At 39.3% G+C, this 22467-nt stretch overlaps 1 protein-coding gene across 2 annotated transcripts in view; it reads left to right on the top strand.

The window, feature by feature from the left end:
• Positions 1-22467, top strand: part of NME7 (NME/NM23 family member 7) — a 232294-nt gene that overhangs the window by 175829 nt on the left and 33998 nt on the right. For both annotated transcript variants that reach the window (XM_065935656.1, XM_065935658.1), the window contains exon 11: positions 3426-3533. In XM_065935656.1, the coding sequence (XP_065791728.1) occupies positions 3426-3533 (108 nt within the window). The remainder of the gene's footprint in view (positions 1-3425; positions 3534-22467) is intronic.

Here is a 22467-nt window from a genome sequence, read left to right as displayed (position 1 = left end):
CCACCTGGGAAGCCCCCACTGTCCATGAGACCTTCACTAAAATTGACTATGCATTAGGACACAGAGAAAATCTAACAAATCCTTTCAAAAGAAAACCAAAGAAACTGCACTCTCTGACCACAGTACAACATCCCTCCAACACACCAGTCTTCTCAGAGTTCAAGTGCTGTGCACGTAGCAGACACCTACGTGATAGTGATATTTCAGAGTGAGTCACTTCAAAGTTTTTCCCCTAATCTGAAACAATAAGGAAAAGAAAAGAAGTACTCACCTTTCATTCACCTTTCGTAATTTTCCAGAGTACATTTTATTTCACAGAATGGCAGCTTACCACCACAAAAGTAGAGTAGGTGTTGAATATCAGGTACTTCATTTCCAGACAATTATGAGGAACAGAATGAAAATAATGAATATGAAATAAAAAATAAAGTCATCCTTATTTCCTAGTTGATCAAAACGTTTTTCTTAAACTTGATGCATGTGTAACTGACATTTGATAGAAACCTTGAAACTATGACTTAAGTAATTAAATGCATGCCTTTAAAATGTGCTGAAGTGCTGAAATCACAGCTGTGAACGCTGCTTAGCGTGGTGCCCAGCACCAGCCTACACCTGTCATAATTCTTGGTGATTTGCATACTCATACAGGTAATCCTTTCCTTAGGGCTTCTCTGGTGACTCAGACAGTAAAGAATCCACCTGTAATACAGGAGACCTGGGTTTGATCCTTGGGTTGGGAGGATCCCCTGGAAAAGGGCATGACAGCCCACTCCAGTATTCTTGCCTAGAGAATCCCCATGGACAGAGGAGCCTGGTGGGCTGCAGTCCATGGGGTTGCAAAGAGTCAGACTGAGCGACTAAGTCCAGCCCAGCACAGTCCATTCCATGCCTTGGCCTCTCAAGCTGTTGTCCTCCTTTCTTTCAACCTTTTTTCCTTCCTGACCTTAGCATGGTTATACCTTAAAATTGGCCACTATAAAACTTTGTAACCCCATCTCTGCCCATCCCCAGTAATTCCAATTTCAAATATCCAGTCTCTTAACTCTCCAGCTCATTTCTTCTAACCCACAGATTTCCATAAATCATCCCATCCCATCCCATCCCACTAGGAGCTCTGATGCACTGATCTACCTTTTCATTGTGTCTCACCCTTTTCCTTGTCCTCCCCCACTTTACTTTCTTCCTCAATTAAAAAAATTTTGTCCATCATCATCATCATCGTTTTCTTCTCAGGGTGTTGTTTATACCCCTCTCTCATGTTGTTTTTGATAAAACCCCAGGCCTCGTTAAATTCAGCTTTCTGCCCCACCTTTGCCTGTGTTCATGACTGGAGAACACCCAGCTGTTCTGAATAATCTCTCTTTTGTGATCACTGACCTCACAAGGGCCCTTAGTGCAGCCACATCCATTTTTCTAGTTCCTTCACTTTGCTCCCCTCTTAAAATGTTATCTCATGCCTTCTTTTCTCTCCTCAGATCCCCAAAACTTCCTCCCTGTCCTCCCTCTCAGCTGGTGACAATCTTGCTGACTTTTTTTCACTTGAAAATAGTCAAAATGAATCAAAAAGCTTTAGAAATGTTCTATATTCTGTTTAAGATGAGAGTTTCTGAGTATATACGTTTGGCAGAATTCATGGGGAAGTACACTGAAAGCCAATGCATGTTATCATATGTAAGTTATACCTCAGTAAAACTTGAAAGTAGAGAAAGAACTTCCATAAGTTCCGGCTTCCACATAAACCCACAGCTATAACTGGGCCCATGTACTGTCTTGATGTTTAGGATGAATGCTTCATGCTCTTAGATAAGGCCAACTTGTCTACTTAGTCACTTGCTTCCATCTCTCCAACAACTCTCTCTTCTCCCTCTGCTTCATCAGTTTTCCCCTTTTGTTGGATCGTTCCTATCAGCATAGAACCATGCTATTATTTCTCCAACTTTAAAAGCACATCCTCTCTCTCTCTCAAAAAAAAATAGCACACCAAAACCCTCTCTTTATCCCACCTCTTTCTCCAGCACTGCTCCATTTCTCTCCCCTTTGCAGTAAAATTCCTTAACTCTTGTATGCACTGATGATTGAGGGCAAATTGTTTCAGCTCTTTAAGAAAGTAGTTTGACAGTACTTAGGGAAACTGAGTATGTATATACCCTAAGGTTATAGAAAAACTGCACATGTGCACCATGTACAAAAATGCTTGAAGCAGAATTGTTTGTGTGTGCGCGCATGTGTGTGTGTGAGCTCGAGAGAGAGAGATGGGAGGATAAAGCAAGAGGTGGGAGAGAGAGAGCGAGTAACTGAATGTCAGTCATCAGGAAAATAGATAAAGTATGTTCTATCCTACACTGGGGGCTTCCCTGGTGGTAAAGAAACAACCTGCAAATTCAGGAGACGTGGGTTTAGTTGCTGGGTTGGGAAGATTCCCTGGAGAAGGGAGTGGCAACCCACTCCAGTATTCTTGCCTGGAAAATCCCATGGACAGAGGAGCCTGGTGAGCTACAGTCCATGGGGTCGTAAGACAGTCGGATACAACTTAGCAGCTAAACAGTCATACGCTGGAATATATATGGTAACAAAAATGAGTTACAGCTACACAGATTTACGTGGACAAATATGAAAACAATGCCTTGAAAACATAACAGGGTAATAATAGTAACCTCTGAATGGAGACAGGAGTAGATGGAATGAGGAAGGGTCACACAGGGGGCCTTGGAAGTTATTTTAATATTATTTTAATTCTGCTCAATGGTGTGTACCCAGGTATTTGTTTCATTATTATTCCCAAATATTCATGTGCAGTCAATGCCTGTTTTGCATGTATGATGTATTTCAAAATTAAAATAGGGTTTTAGAAAAACTTTAACTTAGAAAAACAAAGACTATGAAGTATATCACTGATATTCCCACATCTTCAGTTTGTTTAACCTCATTTCTTTTACCCACAATTTTATGAGTTAATTTGTAACTTTTTTCCCCTAAGTGTGAGGTAGCACTAAACTGATACAACTGTTATATTTAAAAAAAACACCTTTTGAAATCAATGCTGTCAGACTTGTTCATTTTAAATTAAGTCATTAGGATCTCTATTGTCTTTATAAAATACAAGTCTCTCACAGTAATGAACTGGATTCATATTTTATGTGATTCCCATAATTTGCTGATAAGAAGAGACGTAATTATTGTTGCCTTCAACATAGATTACAGTGGATGTTACACTGGGCCAGGTCAAAGTTTTGTGAGTCAACTGAGAATGTTCCTTGCTCAGTTTTCATGCATTCGTGCTGTTTCTAGGAAAAATCATTACCAGCAACATATACATGTATCTCGTTAATGGATAATTCAGGTGTTTGATATAGCTGGTGGTTTTTTTCTTTTTAATTAACACTACATGACTGACTGTAATCTCTATGTGAATGTGTTTTTAATAGGAAATTGCCCGACATTTACGCCCTGGAACCCTCCGAGCAATCTTTGGTAAAACTAAGATCCAGAATGCTGTCCACTGTACGGATCTGCCAGAGGATGGTCTACTAGAGGTAAGATGAAGAAGGGTAAATGTCCTATTTATATTTCAAGCTCATAAATAATCTCAGCAGTTCTAGTGTATAAAGAACCTTTTAGTACTCTTGGATTACAATGTTCTTTAGCCATCTGATAACTTCAGACTGTAGTGTTAAAAGACCAAGTTGTAGGATGCTGTTTGTAATAGGTTCTGTAATAAATATGATAAATGTTTTATAGAAAGTATTTTAATTAACAACAACTCTAACAGGCTGACATTATCATGTCAGAGAAGTTAATTAACATCCTCAAATCAAACAAATAATAGAGGACAAAGCTGTATTTTGACTTCTCGTTTGTTTAATTAACGTAAGAAACAATGAAAAAAATTACAAGAAAATGAAGTGAAAATTGTTCTGGTTTGGGGTTAAGAAAATCATTTCACAGCTAAAGGAAAGAGACCTTAGAGAAGAGATTGGTATTTTTAACTTCTTATAGTTTAAAAAGTTTTTGTGTCAAGGTGCTAAATGAAATTAAAAGACAAATGATGAATTTAAGTGATTATAGCATGAACGGCAGAAAACTGATTGCTATCCTTAATAGATATTTATTTCAATAAGTGTTATGTTTTATATCAAATCTATCAGTCTTTTTATCTTTGAAGTCATATATAGAAAAGCCTTCCCAAACATTTTGTTTTTGCTTTCTTACACTGAGATATTCATCTCACCTGGAATTTATTTGCTGAATGATGTGAGGTATGGATACAGTCAGCTGTCACAACATTGCTTTTTAAATCCTTCTGTTCTTTCATTGTTATTTTTCATTTATTGAATACTTTATGCACCTGTGCCTGTTTCTTAACTTTGCATTTTATTCCATTGCTCTGTGCCAGAAAAATACTATTTTTTATTGTTGTAGTTTATTTATTTTCTTGTTTATTCTCTAAAACTTATTCCTCTGAATGAACTTTATATGAGTATACCAGTTTCTTATCCCACCCTCCCAAGATGCCAATGGGATCTTGACTGACTTTACAGTATGTTTATAAATTAATCTGGGTGTGACAAAAGTATGATAATAGTTCATCAAATGCATATGTGGTATGCCTCTTTTATATATGGGTCTTAGACATAGTGTATTATATTTATTTCTATGAGTTTTTGTTTTAGTGGCTATAAAGAATGACTTTGCTAGCTCCATTAAGACTGTTATAATTTGGGATGTTAATCTGCTAAAATTTTGTCCAAACTGCACTATGGAATGAAATGTAGATATACATACTTCTGAAAAGTGAAAATGTAACAATTTTGTTTTTAATTACTCAAAGTATTAACTATTTACTTTATACTTCACCTATTTTATAAATATTCCTTTTGCCTTCTGATAACTTAGGAACTATAGATTAGGCTTGAATTCAGACTGTTGTTCAGTGAAATTGAAATATTATTAACCATGAGTTTTATGCCCATTAAAAAATATTATCCAAGGTATGCTTGTGATTTTGCTCATACAATTTGAAATAGGTTATTATGGCCTGCAGTTTACAAAGCCATTTACTAAGTGATTAAAATCTCAAACCAAACTACACAGGAGATCTAATTGCAGATTAATGACCGTGTGGTTCAGAGAATTAATCAAAAACCAGAGACTGGAGCTCCAACAGCCTCCTTTCACCTTGCTGATAATTCATACTTGATGTGGCCTGGAATAAGTCACTTTTTCTTTCCATTTGTCACTTCTCTTATCAACAAAATGGAATAAAGAGTGCTGATACCATCGGGATATTCTGTTAGTTAAGGATTAACTATTTGCAGATTGTTACTTAGCTTCAAGTGGTAAAATATTATTTAAGGGGAAAAAAAAAAAGCCCATGAGGCCCAAAGAATTATCTGCTTATAGGTTTTTAAAGTGAAATTCAAAGTGACCAAAGACAAGCTCTCTGGACAGAAGTTTTCCTTTGCACTTAGATCTACTATTCATGAAAGGAATATCCTTTTGATGTAGAGTGACCATAAAACATGTTGCCTAATCCAGAATTAAGCAAACAGAATGTGAGAACAAAAGGTATAAATAAGAACTGTCATTGGCACACTGGAATCACGGGTGCCCTAGTTATATGGAAAGAAGAAACAGCATACTTCTCCTTTTTCTCATGTGATGTTTACTGAGCTAAATTTATTTGTGTCACGTGTGTGGAGCTCAGAAAATATGGTGTCAATTTATATTTTGTCACTATCCATTATTTAGTTATTCTTACAGCAAAGAATTATAGAGTGCGTTTTAACTTGCTGACATTGAAATAGGATTTCAAAATCAAACAAGACATTTTTTCTGTCCTCACTGAGTTTACAATAAGTCTTAGAGGTCAAGGATCTTAGCGTGAGTGTAAAAATCTGATGTAATTGAATGCAGCTATTGTGACACAGCCACTTTTGTGGTTATAGGGAAAAATGACAGCCTCAGTTTAGTATGAGACATTCTAAGATGTTATTTTGCTGGTGCCATGCACAGAGACTGCTGCTGCTGCTAAGTCGCTTCAGTCGTGTCCGACTCTGTGCAACCCCATAGACGGCAGCCCACCAGGCTCCCCCGTCCCTGGGATTCTCCAGGCAAGAACACTGGAGTGGGTTGCCATTTCCTTCTCCAATGCATGAAAGTGAAAAGGAACAGTGAAGTCGCTCAGTCGTGTCCAACTCTTTGCAACCCCATGGACTGTAGCCTACCAGGCTCCTCAGTCCATGGGATTCTCCAGACAAGAGTACTGGAGTAGGGTGCCATTGCCTTCTCCGGCACAGAGACTATTGGTAGTAATTATGAAGATATTAAACTTATGCTTTACAGAAAGCATTAATGGAAAATGTTTAACTTAACTTGTAATAAAGAAATAGTAGTTTTCTACTTGTGGCAAAGAAGTTTTAAAGTATCAGTGTCCACTTCTGGTAAGACTACGGTAAAATAGATACCCTCATATTGTTGATGACAGCTATGTGGTAATGGGTATTGAAAGCCATGAGATTTTTTCATATACTTTGTCCCAGAATTCTACTTAGAATTACACCAAAGGGGAGAGATAGCAGCACAACTAATAAATGGGAAGTTCATTTAAGAGGTATTTGTGGTACATGGAACTCTGCTCACTGTTATGCAGCAGCCCAGATGGGAGAGGAGTTTGGGGGAGAATGGATACATGTATATGTATGGCAGAGTCCCTTTGCCACTCACCTGAAACTGTCACAGTATTGTTAATCAGATATAGCCCAATACAAAATAAAAAGTTTAAAGAGAAATCTTTTTAAAAAGTGATATGAGGGAATTCTCTGGTTGCTCAGTGGTTAGGACTAGGTTCTTTCACTACTAGGGCCTGGGTTCAATCCCGGGTCGGGGAACTGAGATCCAGCAAGTGGTGTGGCAAATGATAATAATAATAATAAAATAATAAGAAGTATTTTGGGTAATTAAATTGAAAATAGAGTGCATATCTAAAGATGCATCTGATGTTCTTCCTCTGATTAAGCTTCCTTGATGCCTGTAGTCTGCAGTAAATGTCCATCTGTGTGTTTTCATAGCACTTTCCTTTCCTCTAATACATCAGTGTGGTCAAGAGTCAACATAGATCTGTGCTCTAGGCCCTAGGGTCTAGGGCAAATTACTCAATTCATTGTGCCTAGGATTCCTCATTCTGTAAAAGGAATAGCAGTGTCATACCTATCATATAGCATAGTATCTAGCACATGTTACTTGTTGAACAAATGATAGCAATTATATTATTTCAGCACTTATTTTGTTTATAGATTATTCCCCATGAGACTTGGTACTTGTAGGGAAGAGATTCTATCTTGTCTGGCCTATAGAAAGTCTTTGCTAAGTCATTTTTGAAAGAAAAGATAGAAGAGTTTGCTTAAATAAATTATAGTTCATGTACTAATATCTAACCTTTTTTCTTTAATGTTGATAATGAAGACTCTACAGCAGTGGTTTCTAGCCTTGGTTGTATGTTAGGATCACTGGGCAGTTTTTAAAGTACTGATGTCAAGACCCAACTTTCAAGATTCTAATTTTTTTAAAAAGTAATTTCAAGCTTAGTATACAAAGTTTTTAAAAAAAATAAATGTCTGGGATTAAGTTGCCAACATAACATCCCATTTTTCTGAATATTTTAGTGTGTATTTTTAACATAAAGGAATATTTTCCTACATAACTATATCAGTTCAGTTCATTCAGTCATATCCAGCTCTTTGTGACCCCATGGACTGCAGGATGCCAGGCTTCTCTGTCCATCACCAACTCATGGAGCTTGCTCAAACTCATGTCCATTGAGTTGGTGATGCCATCCAACCATCTCATCCTCTGTCGTCCCCTTCTCCTCCTGCCTTCAGTCTTTCCCAGCATCAGGGTCTTTTCTAATGAACTCGTTCTTTGCATCAGGTGGCCAAACATTGGAGTTTCAGCTTTGGCATCAGTCCTTCCAATGAATAATCATCCTGATTTCCTTTAGGATGGACGGGGTGGATCTTCTTGCAGTCCAAGGGACTCTCAAGAGTTTTCTCCAACACCACAGTTCAAAAGCATCAGTTCTTCAGTGCTCAGCTTTCTGTATAGTCCAACTCTCACATTCACACATGACTACTGGAAAAACCATAACTTTGACTAGATGGACCTTTGTTGGCAAAGTAATGTCTCTATTTTTTAATATGCTGTCTAGTTTGGTCATAGCTTTTCTTCCAAGGATCAAGCATTTTTTAATTTCATGGCTGCAGTCACCATCTGTAGTGATTTTGGAGCCCCCAAAAATAAAGTCTGTCACTGTTTCCATTGTTTCCCCATCTATTTGCCATGAAGTGATGGGACCAGATGCCATGATCTTAACTTTCTGAATGTTGAGTTTTAAGCCAGCTTTTTCACTCTCTTCTTTCACTTTCATCAAGAGGTTCTTTGGTTCTTCGCTTTCTACCATAAGGGTGGCATTATCTGCATATCTGAGGTTACTGATACGTTTCCAAGCAATCTTGATTCCAACTTCTGCTTTATCTGCCCGGCATTTCACATGATGTACTCTGCATGTAAGTTAAATAAGCAGGGTGACAATATACAGCATTGACGTACTCCTTTCCTGATTTGGAACCAGTCTGTTTTTCCATGTCCATTTCTAACTGTTGCTTCTTGACCTGCATACAGATTTCTCAGTAGGCAGGTCAGGTGATCTGGTATTCCCATCTCTTGAAGAATTTTCCACAGTTTGTTGTGATCCACAGTCAAAGGCTTTGGTGTAATCAATAAAGTAAGTGTTTTTTCTGAAACTCTCTTGCTTTTTCAATGATCCAACATATGTTGGCAATGTGATCTCTGGTTCCTCTGCCTTTTCTAAATCCAGCTTGAACATCTGCAGGTTCACGGTTCACATACTGTTGAAGCCTGGCTTGGAGAATTTTGAGCATTACTTTGCTAGCGTGTGAGATGAGTGCAGTTGTGCAGTAGTTTGAACATTGTTTGGCCTTACCTTTCTTTGGGCTTCCCTTGTGGCTCAACTGATAAAGAATCCGCCTGCAATGTGGGAGACCTGGGTTCGATCCCTGGGTTGGGAAGATCCCCTGGAGAAGGGAAAGGATACCCACTCCAGTATTCTGGGCTAGAGAATTCCATGGACCTTATAGTCCATGGGGTCACAAAGAGTTGGACATGATTGAGTGACTTTCACTTTCACTTTCTTTGGGATTGGAATGAAAACTGACCTTTTCCAGTCCTGTGGCCACTGTTGAGTTTTCCAGATTTGCTGACATATTGAGTGCAGCACTTTCACAGCATCATCTTGTAGGATTTGAAATAGCTCAACTGGAATACCATCACCTCTGCTAGCTTTGTTCATAGTGATGCTTCCTAAGGCCCACTTGACTTCGCATTCCAGGATGTCTGGCTCTAGGTGAGTGATCACACCATCACGGTTATCTGGGTCATGAAGATCTTTTTTGTATAGTTCTTCTGTGTATTCTTGCCACCTCTTCTTAATATCTTCTGCTTCTATTAGGTCCATACCACTTCTATCCTTTATTGAGCCCATCTTTGCATGAAATTTTCCCTTGGTATCTCTAATTTTCTTGAAGAGCTCTCTAGTCTTTTGCATTCTATTGTTTTCCTCTATTCTTTGCATTGATCACTGAGGAAGGCTTTCTTATGTCTCCTTGCTATTCTTTGGAACTCTGCATTCAAATGGGTATATGTTTCCTCTTCTCCATTTCTCCAAAATGATGTATCATAAACATATCACAAGCATCTACTTTAGGAAATTAATGTTGATACATTACTTCTATGGAATCTTCAAACTCTGAGTTTTCCAATCAATAATAAATGTATCTTTAATAGCAAAGTGTTCAGGTCAGAATCTTGCATTGCATTTAGTTCTCTCTTTAGTGTCTTACAGTCTAGAACAGTTCCTCAGATTTTCCTTGACTTTTATGACCTTGACACCTTTGAAGATAATAAGGACAGGTTGTTATTTAATTGATCCATTCATTCCTTTGCTCATAAGAATCCTCTCTAGATGGCTTCCACCTACAGTCCTGACCAGATACTGACATTTTTATTTGATGGTATGGCATGTATTCTGTATGCAGTGTCATCTGTTGCCTCTCTGTCCATGAAAATGCATGATACCTTTTTGCTTTGCATCTCCCCTGCCTTCAGTGTTAGTCCTCCTCCTACCCATGTCATTGATGATGCAAATACTTCTGAGGGTCAGTTTTATTTTCTCCTTGCTTTCTTCATCTCTCCCAAAGCCTTATTGAAAAAGTATATTCCTCTGCTTTTCATTTACTTCTGTAGTCTGTTCCCAGGTCTGTCTTTCTCTGATTATCTTCAACACTTTATTGTAAAGTGTACTGTAATTGAAATTATCAAATTTGCCTGATAGGTGTATGGTAGAAAATTCAAATATGTTTGAATCTTGAATTATATACACCAAATGATGTATCAGTCACTCATCCAGATATTTACATTTTTAACAGAACTAAAACACAGCACTGGGGACACAGCAGTAAATAGGGTAAGTGTAGCTCTTGCCCTCAGGGAGCTTTCCTTCTAGGAGACAATAATCATAGTAATTGTTTTTTAGAATGAAGAAAATGTGGATCTTTTCTCTGTGTTTCTTTTCCAAATGTTCTATCACTTGGTTATATCACTTCTGTAGCTATAAAATGAAAATTTAAGAAATACATTAAGTATTTCATTGTATGTATGAATAGTCGATCAACACAAGTCTGAATTTGGTTATGTAATTATTTCTTCATTGCTTCTTCTAGTACATTCTAGAAGAAAAAGAATCAAGCATTAACCAGAAATAAACATATGTAGGTGGTGAATAAGATGATTGGACAGGCCTGGATTTTTTGGCTTTGGTTAGTGTAGGCCTCTGCACACATTAACAGTCATAATTTATCTTTAGCTTTAGTTTCTATCTTGAAGGAAGAATTATGATTTTTACTAGTACATTGTCCAAGAGGGAACAACTTGTACAAAGACAAGAGCGAAAAGCTTTGTCTTAGAGATCTAAAAATAGGTTAGTAAGGCAGGGGCTTTGACCTTGACATGGAAAATGACAAGAGATAAAGGTTGAAAAATCAACAAGAGGCTTGTAATGTCCTAGTAAGACATCTGAACTTTATCCAGAGGGCAACAGAAATCCAAATATATGTTTTATGCAGGGGATTAGCATAATCATTTCTGTGTCATATGGTCACTCTGCCTACAGCACCGGAGAGCAAATCAAAGCGGAGTTGGGGAAATCAATCTGGAGGGAGGCAGACCCCCTAGGGAGAAGGCTATTAAGATAATTCAGGAACAGATTCTGGTAGCCTGAATGGCCATGACAGTGGGAATAGCCGCAAGAACTTCAAAAGACGTTTTTCTTGGGGGGTGGGGTGCAGAGTGTAGAAGTGACAACCACAGAGACTGTGGTGGATATGACAGATAGCCTGAGAGAATGCAAGATTAGCTCCAAGCAAAGATGCTAGTACAGAAACTACCATCTTTGTGAAACCAACATTTCTGAGACCAAAGTTATTTTTGTAAGTTGATGGCAGAGCCTAACCTGATCTTATATATGACATCCTACCTAGGTTCGATTCCTGGGTTGGGAAGATCCCATGGAGAAAGGAACGGCTACCCACTCCAGTATTCTGCCCTGGAGAATTCTATTGACTGTATAGTCCATGGGGTCGCAAAGAGTTGGACACAACTGAGCAACTTTCCCTTTTCCCTTTCCCTCAATATCTGTTTGGGTTGTTTCCAGGACTCCTGTGGATGCCAAAATCTGTGGATGATCAAGCCCCTTATACAAAATGTAGTCCACCCTTCATACCCCATGTGTGTGGAACCCGCAGATGTAATTTTCATATAACCCACTTAATGTGACTGTTCACACTGCTGCAGAAATGTTACTGTGTTAAATTGTCGGGGAACTTTCTTGACTCTCTGTAGAATATATCCCAGGATGTTGTGGGAACTACAATCATCACTTCTGTGTTCCAGGCTTGAAAAAGAGGAAGAGCAAGGGGCAAAAGGTGGAAAATGCCAGCTCAGCCATCACCCTCTTCCCCACCAGCTTTAATATGCTTTTCCAGAAACCCCACCCAACAACTCCTGCTTAAGACTTGTTTGCTGGAATTTAGTCCCACAGTCACCCCCTTCTTCAAGGGAAGCTGATCAATGTAGCTCTGTTAGTTGAGAGCATTACTACCTCCAGCAAAATCAAGTTTAGGCTAGAATGCATAAAGGGAGGGGATGAAGAGCAGAGTCTGCCATAGGAGATCAACAGGGTAATAGGGGTATTCAGCCAGGGACCAGGTCTCCAATAGACTTGGCCCCTGCCCTCCCCTAGTACGGTAGTTTTCAAGCTTCACCTCTGACCAGCAGCATCTCCATCACTTGAGAATTTAGTGGGACTTAAATTCTCCAGCCCTAGTGTAGACCTGCTGGCTCAGAAATTCTGGAACTCAAGCCCAGGAGGAATCTATACTTTAATAGGCCCTCCTGGTGATTCCCCCAAAGGCTGAGAACCACTGCCCTAGTGCAATGGTTCCCAGTTCATGGCACATCACAATCACCTGTGGAGTTTTTAAAACCACATGCACTAGGAGCTCCATCTTAGAAGGTTTTGGGTAAGTGGATCTTGGATCCATTTCCTATAAATGCATTTTTATGTTGTAGATGATTTTGATGTAGCTAATAATTAAATGAACATTTGGAAACCACTGCCCTTCAAACTTTTTGGGAAAATTTGGTCATGATCCTGCTTTTGAGAGAAACCTAGACCCTGTGGGTAGGTCAGTAAAGGGGTTATTTTGCTTTGAAAACTCAGTGAGAATCAGAAATAGGAACAACCTCTGAAATTTGAGGTGATCTGTAGCATAGCCTTATCTGGTGGCTTCCCTGGTGGCTCAGATGGTAAAGCGTCTACCTGCAATGTGGGAGACCCGGGTTCAATCCCTGGGTCGGGAATATCCCCTGGAGAAGGAAATGGCAACCCACTCCAGTATTCTTGCCTGGAAAATTCCATGGATTGAGGAGCCTGGTGGGCTACAGTCCACGGGGTCGCGAAGAGTCAGACATGACTGATTTCGCTTTCATAGCCTTATCTACTTCCCAGGTGACTCAGTGGCAAGGAATCTGCCTGCCAAAGCAGGACATGCAGGTTCGATCCCTGGGTCAGGAAGATCCCCTGGAGAAGGTGATGGCAACCCACTCCAGTATTCTTGCCTGGGAAATCTCATGGACAAAGGATCCTGGTGGGTTACAGTCCATGGGATCACAGAGTCAGACACGCCTTAGTGACTAAACAATAACAACATAGCCTTTGTCAATGGATGCAGCTGCAGCCAAGGGTTGTTATACTTCCATGGAAACCCCAGTCTCTGAGGGAATCTTTGGCTTCTCAGGAAGGGAGGCAGCCGTGACCTGATTGAGGACCTGGATTTTGGGGGGAAGGCTCAGTGTCGAGGCTGACATAATGCTGTCCTAGGGAGTAACTAGAAGCCTGGGGTACATGTGTGTGTATGTGTAAACAATGATTCATGCTGAGGCTAACAAGGACAGAGGCCCCAGATCGCTCACAGCTGAAAACAGTTCTCCTCAGACCTTCACGTCTGCACTCACAGATTAACCTGGGCATGTGGCTCAAGGCATGCTGGGAACCAAGTCACATCGTGTCCTTCTATCCTGTGGTTGTATAAGTGCCTTGAGGGCCCTGATCTCTCATAGGCTTTTGTCTCTAGATCCTGCCTAGCATAGCATCCTGCATGCTTTTAGTCAACGTCTATTAAGTCAACACAGTCAGGAATTGGGGGAATATATCATGAATGGGGTCAGTGCACCTTCATCCCTCTTTCTGTCTTCACATGGCTGAAAAGGCACAGCCTGTTGAGGGTGAGCCCCACTGTCAAGGCCACATCCCACTACTCCCTCCACTTACCAATTGTCAGAAAAGTCTACTGCTACCAGCATCCTTTATTGCTGACTGTGTATATAGGTCAAACCTGTGTGTGAAGAGCTGATGATTTGCATCGAGTTTTCTTCCTTCTCAGACATAATATTTAAAAAACCCAGCAATTCCACTCCTGGGCATATACACTGAGGAAACCAGATCTGAAAGAGACACGTGTACCCCAATGTTCATCGCAGCACTGTTTATAATAGCCAGGACATGGAAGCAACCTAGATGCCCATCAGCAGATGAATGGATAAGAAAGCTATGGTACATATACACAATGGAATATTACTCAGCCATTAAAAAGAACACATTTGAATCAGTTCTAATGAGATGGATAAAACTGGAGCCCATTATACAGAGTGAACTAAGCCAGAAAGATAAACACCAATACAGTATACTAACACATATATGGAATTTAGAAAGATGGTAACAGTAACCCTAGATGCAAAGCAGAAAAAGAGACACAGGTGTATAGAACAGAATTTTGGACTCTATGGGAGAAGGCGAGGGTGGGATGATCTGAGAGAACAGCATCGAAACATGTATATTATCAAGTGTGAAACAGATCGCCAGCCCAGGTTGGATGCATGAGACAAGTGCTTAGGGCTGGTGCACTGGGATGACCCAGAGGGATGGGATGGGGAGGGAGGTGGGAGGGGAGTTCAGGATGGGGAACACATATGGATCCATGGCTGATTCATGTCAATGTATGGCAAAAACCACTACAATATTGTAAAGTAATTAGCCTTCAACTAATAAAAATAAATGGAAAAAACTAAAATAAAAAGTTTCTATGTTAACCTTAAAAAATCCTGAAACCATAAGAAGCATTAGGCTATCCAATTGTAATTGTTTATGGTCTAGTTATTATTTCATCAGCATTGGTTATTTTCTCTGATAAAAGAATCTGTAAGGAACAAGTTCAGGCTCCCTCTGTATCCTGCTCCATGTGGAGCTCATGTTCCTTGCTCGGTGACTTTGATTACTTTCACCTCAGTTTCACACTCTCTCAGGGATCAGCGATCTCTAATATTTCCCTCATTTAGCTTTTTGGGACTTTAATTTTCTATTCAAGACAGTAGTGGGATGCTGGCATAATTTATCGTAAACAGTCATAATACCTGCTTAGATCATGGAAATTTCTGTAGGCATTAATACTATAATAACTATGCAGTCATTCTAATGACTGAAATGACATTACACAAAGGGAGTTCACAGGTCCCTAGGTCCTTCAGTTACTCAATTACAGCTCCAGCTCCAACTTTGTTAGATCGACTGTCTCTCACCCTGAGAAGTAACAAGCCTAATCACTTATGGTCTACATTTAGTATTATTTTTCCTATCTTGGGGCTTCCCTGGTGGCCCAGATGCTAAAGAATCTGTCTGCAGGGCAGAAGACTCAGTTCAGTCTTTGGGTCATGAACATCCCCTGGGAAAGGGAATGGCTACCCACTCCAGTATTCTTGCCTGGGAAATCCTATGGACAGAGGAGCCTGGCGGGCCATACTCCATGGGATTTCAAGAGTCGGACACGACTGAGCAACTAACCCACACACACACGCACACAATCCCATTTTGAGTAGGCACTTATAAAAACATTCACTGTAGACTCTAGGAAATAAATCTCAATTAATTCCTTTTGGAAAGATTGATTAGTCAATAACCATGGCAAATCCATACAAAATAAATTAGATGAAGAGTTATTGGAGTAAAAAATGACCTTAGAAGGGCGTTTAAAAACCTCCAGATGTTTTGTCTCAGCACTTTTGCATCTTCCCTACCTAGTCGGAAAGTTCAGTCAACTTTGATAAAGTCTTCAACCTTTATCAGCAGCAGAATCCACTGGAGGTCTTTTTAAACACAGAGATGACTGGTCTCCTCTCCAGGGCTTCTGATTCAGTAGATTTGCACTTCTAAAGAGTTCCCAGTTAACCCTGATGCCATCATGCCATCTCATGCCCATACTTCGAGAACCACTGCCCTAGGCCAAATGTCACTGCATGCTCTTACTCTGCTAAGTCAAGTTGTTGTCTTGGTTAATTGTTCTCCGACATGGGATTTCATAGACTTAGGGTCATTTGCAAAAATAAACCAAGCAATGAACAGTAACAAAGCCCACATTGGGGGTAGGTCTAACAATCAACTTTAAAATATTCGCCAAATGAAAATATTTTTAAAAAATTGTTTCCCATCATTTTGCTTTGAAAGGACGTTTAATTGCCAACATCATTTAGTCACAGAATAATGGCCTGTCTCTTCAATTGGATAAATTTAGCTTTACTCAAAGGGCTTCCTAGATGGTGCTAGTGGTAAAGAACAAACCTGCCAATGCAGGGGATGTAAGAGATGTGTATTTGATCCCTGGGTCGGGAAGATTCCCTGGAGGAGTGCATAGCAACCTGCTCCAGTATTCTTGCCTGGAGAATCCAATAGACAGAGGAGCCTCGCAGGCTACAATCCATGGGGTCACAAAGAGTCGAACATGGTTGAAGTGACTTATTACGCACAGCACAGCTTTACTCAGAACTCACTTTATTGTTATGACATGCCAAGGGCACAGTGGTGGAAGCAATCTGCTACAGGTACGGGCAAAATGTGGTTGCATTTTCTGTAGATACAAAAACAAAGAACAAGAAACCTTTCTAATTTGATGGAAAGGTATAGTCTTTTTTTATTTTTAAATTTTTATTGGAGTATAATTGATTTACAGTGTTGTGGTAGATTCAGGTGTATAGCAAAGTGTATCAGTTATACACATATCCATTCTTCTTTAGATTCTTTTCCCATATAGGCCATTACCAGGTACTGAGTAGAGCTCTCTGCTATACAGTAGGTTCTTATTAGTTATCTAATTTATACAGTAGTGTGTATATGTTAATCCCAACCTCCCAATTTATCCCTCCCCACCCTTACCCCTTGGTGACCATAAATTTGTTTTCTATATCTGTATATCTATTTCTGTTTTGTGGATAAGTTCATCTGTACCCTTTTTTTTTATTTTAAAGATTTCACATAAAAGTGATATCATGCAATGTTCTTCTTTCTCTGTCTCACTTCACTCACAATGCTTAGGTTCAAGTATGATGATATAGATGTGGACGTAAAAGTAACTATCATTTCCATATATAGGGGATGGTAGCTTGCTGGTATGTATGACACAGAGTGGCTGCTTAGCGTCTAGAAAGCTGGAAGCAATCAAAGGTTTTTGAATAGGGCAATGACCTGGCAAAGTAGGTCAAAGCTTTAACCAGTCAGCAGAGTTTACATGAATAGATAATAGGAGTAATGGAAATGCATACTCTAAGCATCTAGTAGGAAGTCTCAAGGGCTTCGCAGTCTAAAATATTTGTTTGTTTGTTTAACTTAAGTATAGTTGATTTACAATGTTGTGTTAGTTTCAGATGTACAGCATAGTAATTCTTACACACACACACACACACACACACACACACACACCCCAGTTCAGTTCAATCGCTCAGTTGTGTCCAACTCTTTGCAACCCCATGGACTGCAGCATGCTAGGCTTCCCTGTCTATCACCAACTCCTGAAGATTGCTCAAACTCATGTCCACTGAGTTGGTGATGCCATCCAACCATCTCATCCTCTGCTGTCCCCTTCTCTTCCTGCCTTCAATCTTTCCCAGCATCAGGGTCTTTTCTAATGATCTATTCTTTAAATTCCGCTCTGCCACTTACTAATTGTTTAATCAAGTTGCTTAAAATCTTGTGTGTCAGTCCCCTCACCTTTAAGATGAACATAATGACACATCTCCAAGGATAGTTATAAGAAATAAATTAGTTAATGTAAATTACATAATTACATTATATGTAAATCAATAGGAATAGGAAATAGTCAATAAAGATAGCAACAATTGTTGTTATTATATGTATCATTATTATCATAATCCTTACCATTACATTTGATTATTGGAAAATAAATATATCAAAGTCAATGGGAAAGCTGTATGTTTTATGTGCCTATTAAGTGTCAGGCCTGTTAGGCTCTTTCACAAACAATATCCCCAGTTAATTAAAGCCCTAAGTATAGTTTCACTATCAGAAATCACTTCATTCTATTTTCGCCAAATACAAAGTATATACAGACCTGGTTTCAAATGTGTTTTTAAGTAGTAATAAAAGAAGCCTTTCTTTTTCAGTGTAGCCCTTTATGACTGAGTATCAGATTATATTCTTTTGCAGGCAATCCAAGTCAGTGCCTAAGTGCTAGCTAGCCTTAGTGCCATAGCAACTAAACCTGGTCCTCTTGGTTTTTTTTCCAGCCTCTTGTCTAATTGTATAAACTCTGTTGTCTATCACCTAGCAGTATGATGAAACTCATGGATGATTCCTTTTTCAGCTGAGGTTTGAGAGGCCAAAGCTAGATGAGCTAATAGTGAGGGAGTAAAAATACACATTTTATCTAGACAAGCAAAAGTTTAGCCTGCCAATTCTTTATTAAAAATAAGTAAAACAAAAAGTTCCTTCCATTCCCACTGAGTGGTGCTTGTCTCTGGTTTGTAGCCCTTCACCACGATGATCTTCACTTATGTTGACATGGTGGGGATGGTCAATTCTTGGTCACTTACCAGAATGGAGAAGTCACGAGGTTGGCAAGGGCACTTGTAATCCAGAGAGAGACCGGCAACCATTTGTCCACTAAGTGCAACCCAACCTGTTCACGAAATGACATTTCTCTTTTTCGGTAATAAGTATCCAAGTGGAATGAATTGTTCTCTTGCTCTTAAATTTGTTATTCTAAGCCATTTTCTTATAAAGTACAAAAAATACTTGTGGGATTAAAATAACTAGTTTATGATCAAATGAAGGGGGTTAAGAATTATGAAGGGACCCAAAGTCACAAACTAAGAGTTAAAAGACTGACTCATCCCAGAGTTATATACTCTAGATTTGATGAGGTTATATTATCACCAAGCATAATCCTCTAGTGATAGAAATGTGGAACTAAACTAATATTTAGCCTTTCTGAGTTAAATATTATTTAAAACTAATAAATAGATATGCTCACTGGTTCTCTTATTTCAGTAATGCTAAAGTTAAAAAAAAAAAAACTTTCCAGAGTAGCATCAGAACTGCATTGGGATGGTGTCTGCTATGTGTATAGTCATCCTGTAAAGAAAAAAGATACCAAACCCAGCACTCATGGCGGTTCATGGCTCTGATCCTGATCTCAAGGGAGGCAGACAAAGCACCCTTTTTTAACTGGGGATGCGTGTGTCTCTTCACTAGCACACCTGATATTGCATTCCTATTAGCACCTCCAAAGGCTACCTGCTTGCCTCATTTTCCTGACTCTGAAAGAATGAGGAGGAAGGTGTAACCATCCATTCATTGTCCTTTGCTCTCTGCAGTTTGACCCTGACCTCTTGTCTTTGGTCTACACAATCCTTCATTTTTTTAGCCAGTGACTAAGCATGGTCTGAGTTAATAAGTAACTCTCAGTTGACTAATTGAAGGTCCTTAGAGAGGGCCTAGAAAGGAGCCTAAAACTTTGTTGACCTAATCAAATTGATCTTCTTTTTCATTCATAAAATATTACTACTACTCCCACTTTAGCGTCAGAGTAAAAGTTGCTAAACCCACTACTGTTCTTTACGCATTATATAGTTATGGACATTTTTATTTTAACAAGAGAGGAAATAGAAATAATCTAACCGAAGGAAAATTTTAGGCCTAAATGTTTTCCAGAACAAATACATTGAGATTTTGCAGGTGACAGAAAGCTTCTAAAAAAACTTGAAAGGACTTTAATCTTCAAGTGTCAAATACCTTCCCTATCACATAGATACTAATTTTGTGTAAGTATTTTCCTGTGATAATTCTGCAATTTTCTGTTAATGAATGATAATGGGAGTTATTTTCTCTTCTTTAACCTGAACATTCCTTTACGCACAAAGGTAGCAAGTAGACAGTATCTTGAAAGTATCTTGTCCACAACAAAGTCACACAGTCTTTTCTTAATGCATGTTTAGATGAAATCCAAACCACTATAGTTACTTTAAAAAAATAAATCTTATCTTGGACACATCTTTATCTCATGTATTATAGTTAAGAACTCAGTACAGTCATGTTTGTGACTCATTTTAAAAGATAGCTGTGTTATGAAATTTATTTGGATCAACTCCTTTGTGTCATTTGCTGATTACTTTTGTATTTTTATGTATTTGTCTGGCGGCAGTATTAACTAGCTTTAGGGAGTACTTGGCACCCCACTCCAGTACTCTTGCCTGGAAAATCCCATGGACGGAGGAGCCTGGTAGGCTACAGTCCATGGGGTCGCGAAGAGTCAGACGTGACTGAGCGATTTCACTTTCTTTTTTTTTTTTTTTTTTTTTTTTTTAATATTATTTTATTAGTTGGAGGCCAATCACTTTACAACATTTCAGTGGGTTTTGTCATACATTGACATGAATCAGCCATATAGTTACATGTATTCCCCATCCCGATCCCCCCTCCCACCTCCCTCCCCACCCGACTCCTCAGGGTCTTCAGTTACTCATCTGCAAATGAGGTAATAATAGTAACTTCATTGAGACAGACGTAAGTTAAAGCATGTAACACACTTAGAACAACGCTTGGCACATAGTGCTGCTATGGCTAAGTCACTTCAGCCGTATGCGACTCTGTGCGACCCCATCCCTGGGATTCTCCAGGCTAGAACACTGGAGTGGGTTGCCATTTCCTTCTCCAATGCATAAAGTGAAAGTGAAATCGATTCTTTAATATCCGCAAATCGATTTCACTTTCACTTTATGCATTGGAGAAGGAAATGGCAACCCACTCCAGTGTTCTAGCCTGGAGAATCCCAGGGATGGGGTCGCACAGAGTCGCATACGGCTGAAGTGACTTAGCCATAGCAGCACTATGTGCCAAGCGTTGTTCTAAGTGTGTTACATGCTTTAACTTACGTCTGTCTCAATGAAGTTACTATTATTACCTCATTTGCAGATGAGTAACTGAAGCACAGAAGGGTTAAGCAACTTTTCCAAAGTCACACAGCTAGAACACAGCAGAATGGAAGTTGAATCCAGGCAGTCTGGGTGCAGAATGAACACTTTCTGCCTTCGCCGCCACTGTATTATAATCTTAAATGCAGCAAGTATTACTTCTATAGAGATCTCAATAGGATAGTGGGTAAGAGCAGAAAATTAAGCTGGGAAGAAAATATTTGACCTCCATCAATAGTTAGGATGATTGGACATTTACTTATGTTTTATCTTTATATTTTTTATGCATGAAGTTGTCCCCCTCAGTTTTAGATGAAAAGTATAAAATTACTTATCCCTCAAATAAATAGCACAACCAGTAGGCTACTTACATTGTCAGCAGGGCTTTGGCGGAAGTCTTGGTGAATTCACAGGTGATTATCGATGCGCATGTTTGTTTTCGCTTCATTTCTACACAATGCCTGTGTAGGTGCCCTCCTAGCTTTGCATCATCCAAATTTCTGTCTCATAACATAGATATACATTAGGAAGTCTGCCTTAGAAAATATGGCCAATTCTTTGAAAAACCACCAATTTGTTTATTATTTGAGACAAATGTGCAGCATTTTTTTTTCTCTCAGTAATACTAAATACTGTCTCTCTTTCTCTGCTTTCTTCTTCCCTCTTCTCCCTGTCTCAACCATACTCTCCCATTTTACCCTACTTTAGTTCATATCGCTTATATTTTGCACTGTGCGTCCATAACTGTGCTGGATGCCAGTTTTGTTTCTAAGGGCTTTAAATGTTTCTTCCTACATAATTCAATCTTTTATTTTTTTAATTCAGCAAACATGACGGCTTCCATCTTTGTTGTAAGCACCCTCTTGTTTGGTGGTTTTCAGTCTTTTTTTTTTTTTTTGCATTACAAAATGTTCCTGGCATTTTGTACACAAAACATAATCTATTGCATTGGTGGTATATCTCTCATTCTTGCAGTTTAAGTGGAGTGTGTGGCAGGGTTGGGGGGTGGGGGGGCGGGGGTGGTTGGAATGAGGCTGAGAGAGGAAATCAGTAAGCAGCAGGAATGTGAGGCTTAAAAGATTGTCCTGCCGTGGAATCTTCTGATAATGCACCTGTCCCTTGCCTCCACCCCTCACTGTGCTGCAATAACTGACTAATAACAGCCAATAAATGAACCTGGTATAAGAGAGGAGTTCCGGAGTCAGTGAAATGAAGATGTGTGAATTGGCCATCTCATTGGATTCTTCCCTATCACGTTCTACGTTATGCGTATGGTCTATTGTGTCATGAATGGTCATCCTTCCGGTGATAACTGCTGGTCCCCTTCGGTATCAACTGTGGAATTTCTTAATCTGCTGGGTAAATGAGTAACCCAGGTTTAAAACAGCAAAAATAATTTGTTTGGAATATCAGTGTACATAACTCTCTGTGCAAAGTTCTCCTTTTTACTGTTGCACATTAACCTTTTTGTTACTGTACAATTACCACCCGAGAGCAGAAATCTGCTGCTTACTATTCATGGGA

The sequence above is a fragment of the Muntiacus reevesi genome, chromosome 5, assembly GCF_963930625.1.
Source record: "Muntiacus reevesi chromosome 5, mMunRee1.1, whole genome shotgun sequence".
In the NCBI taxonomy this organism is placed as follows: Eukaryota; Metazoa; Chordata; class Mammalia; order Artiodactyla; family Cervidae; genus Muntiacus; species Muntiacus reevesi.
Note: the sequence above shows the minus strand (reverse complement) of the source record. Positions and strands in the feature narration are given on the sequence as shown.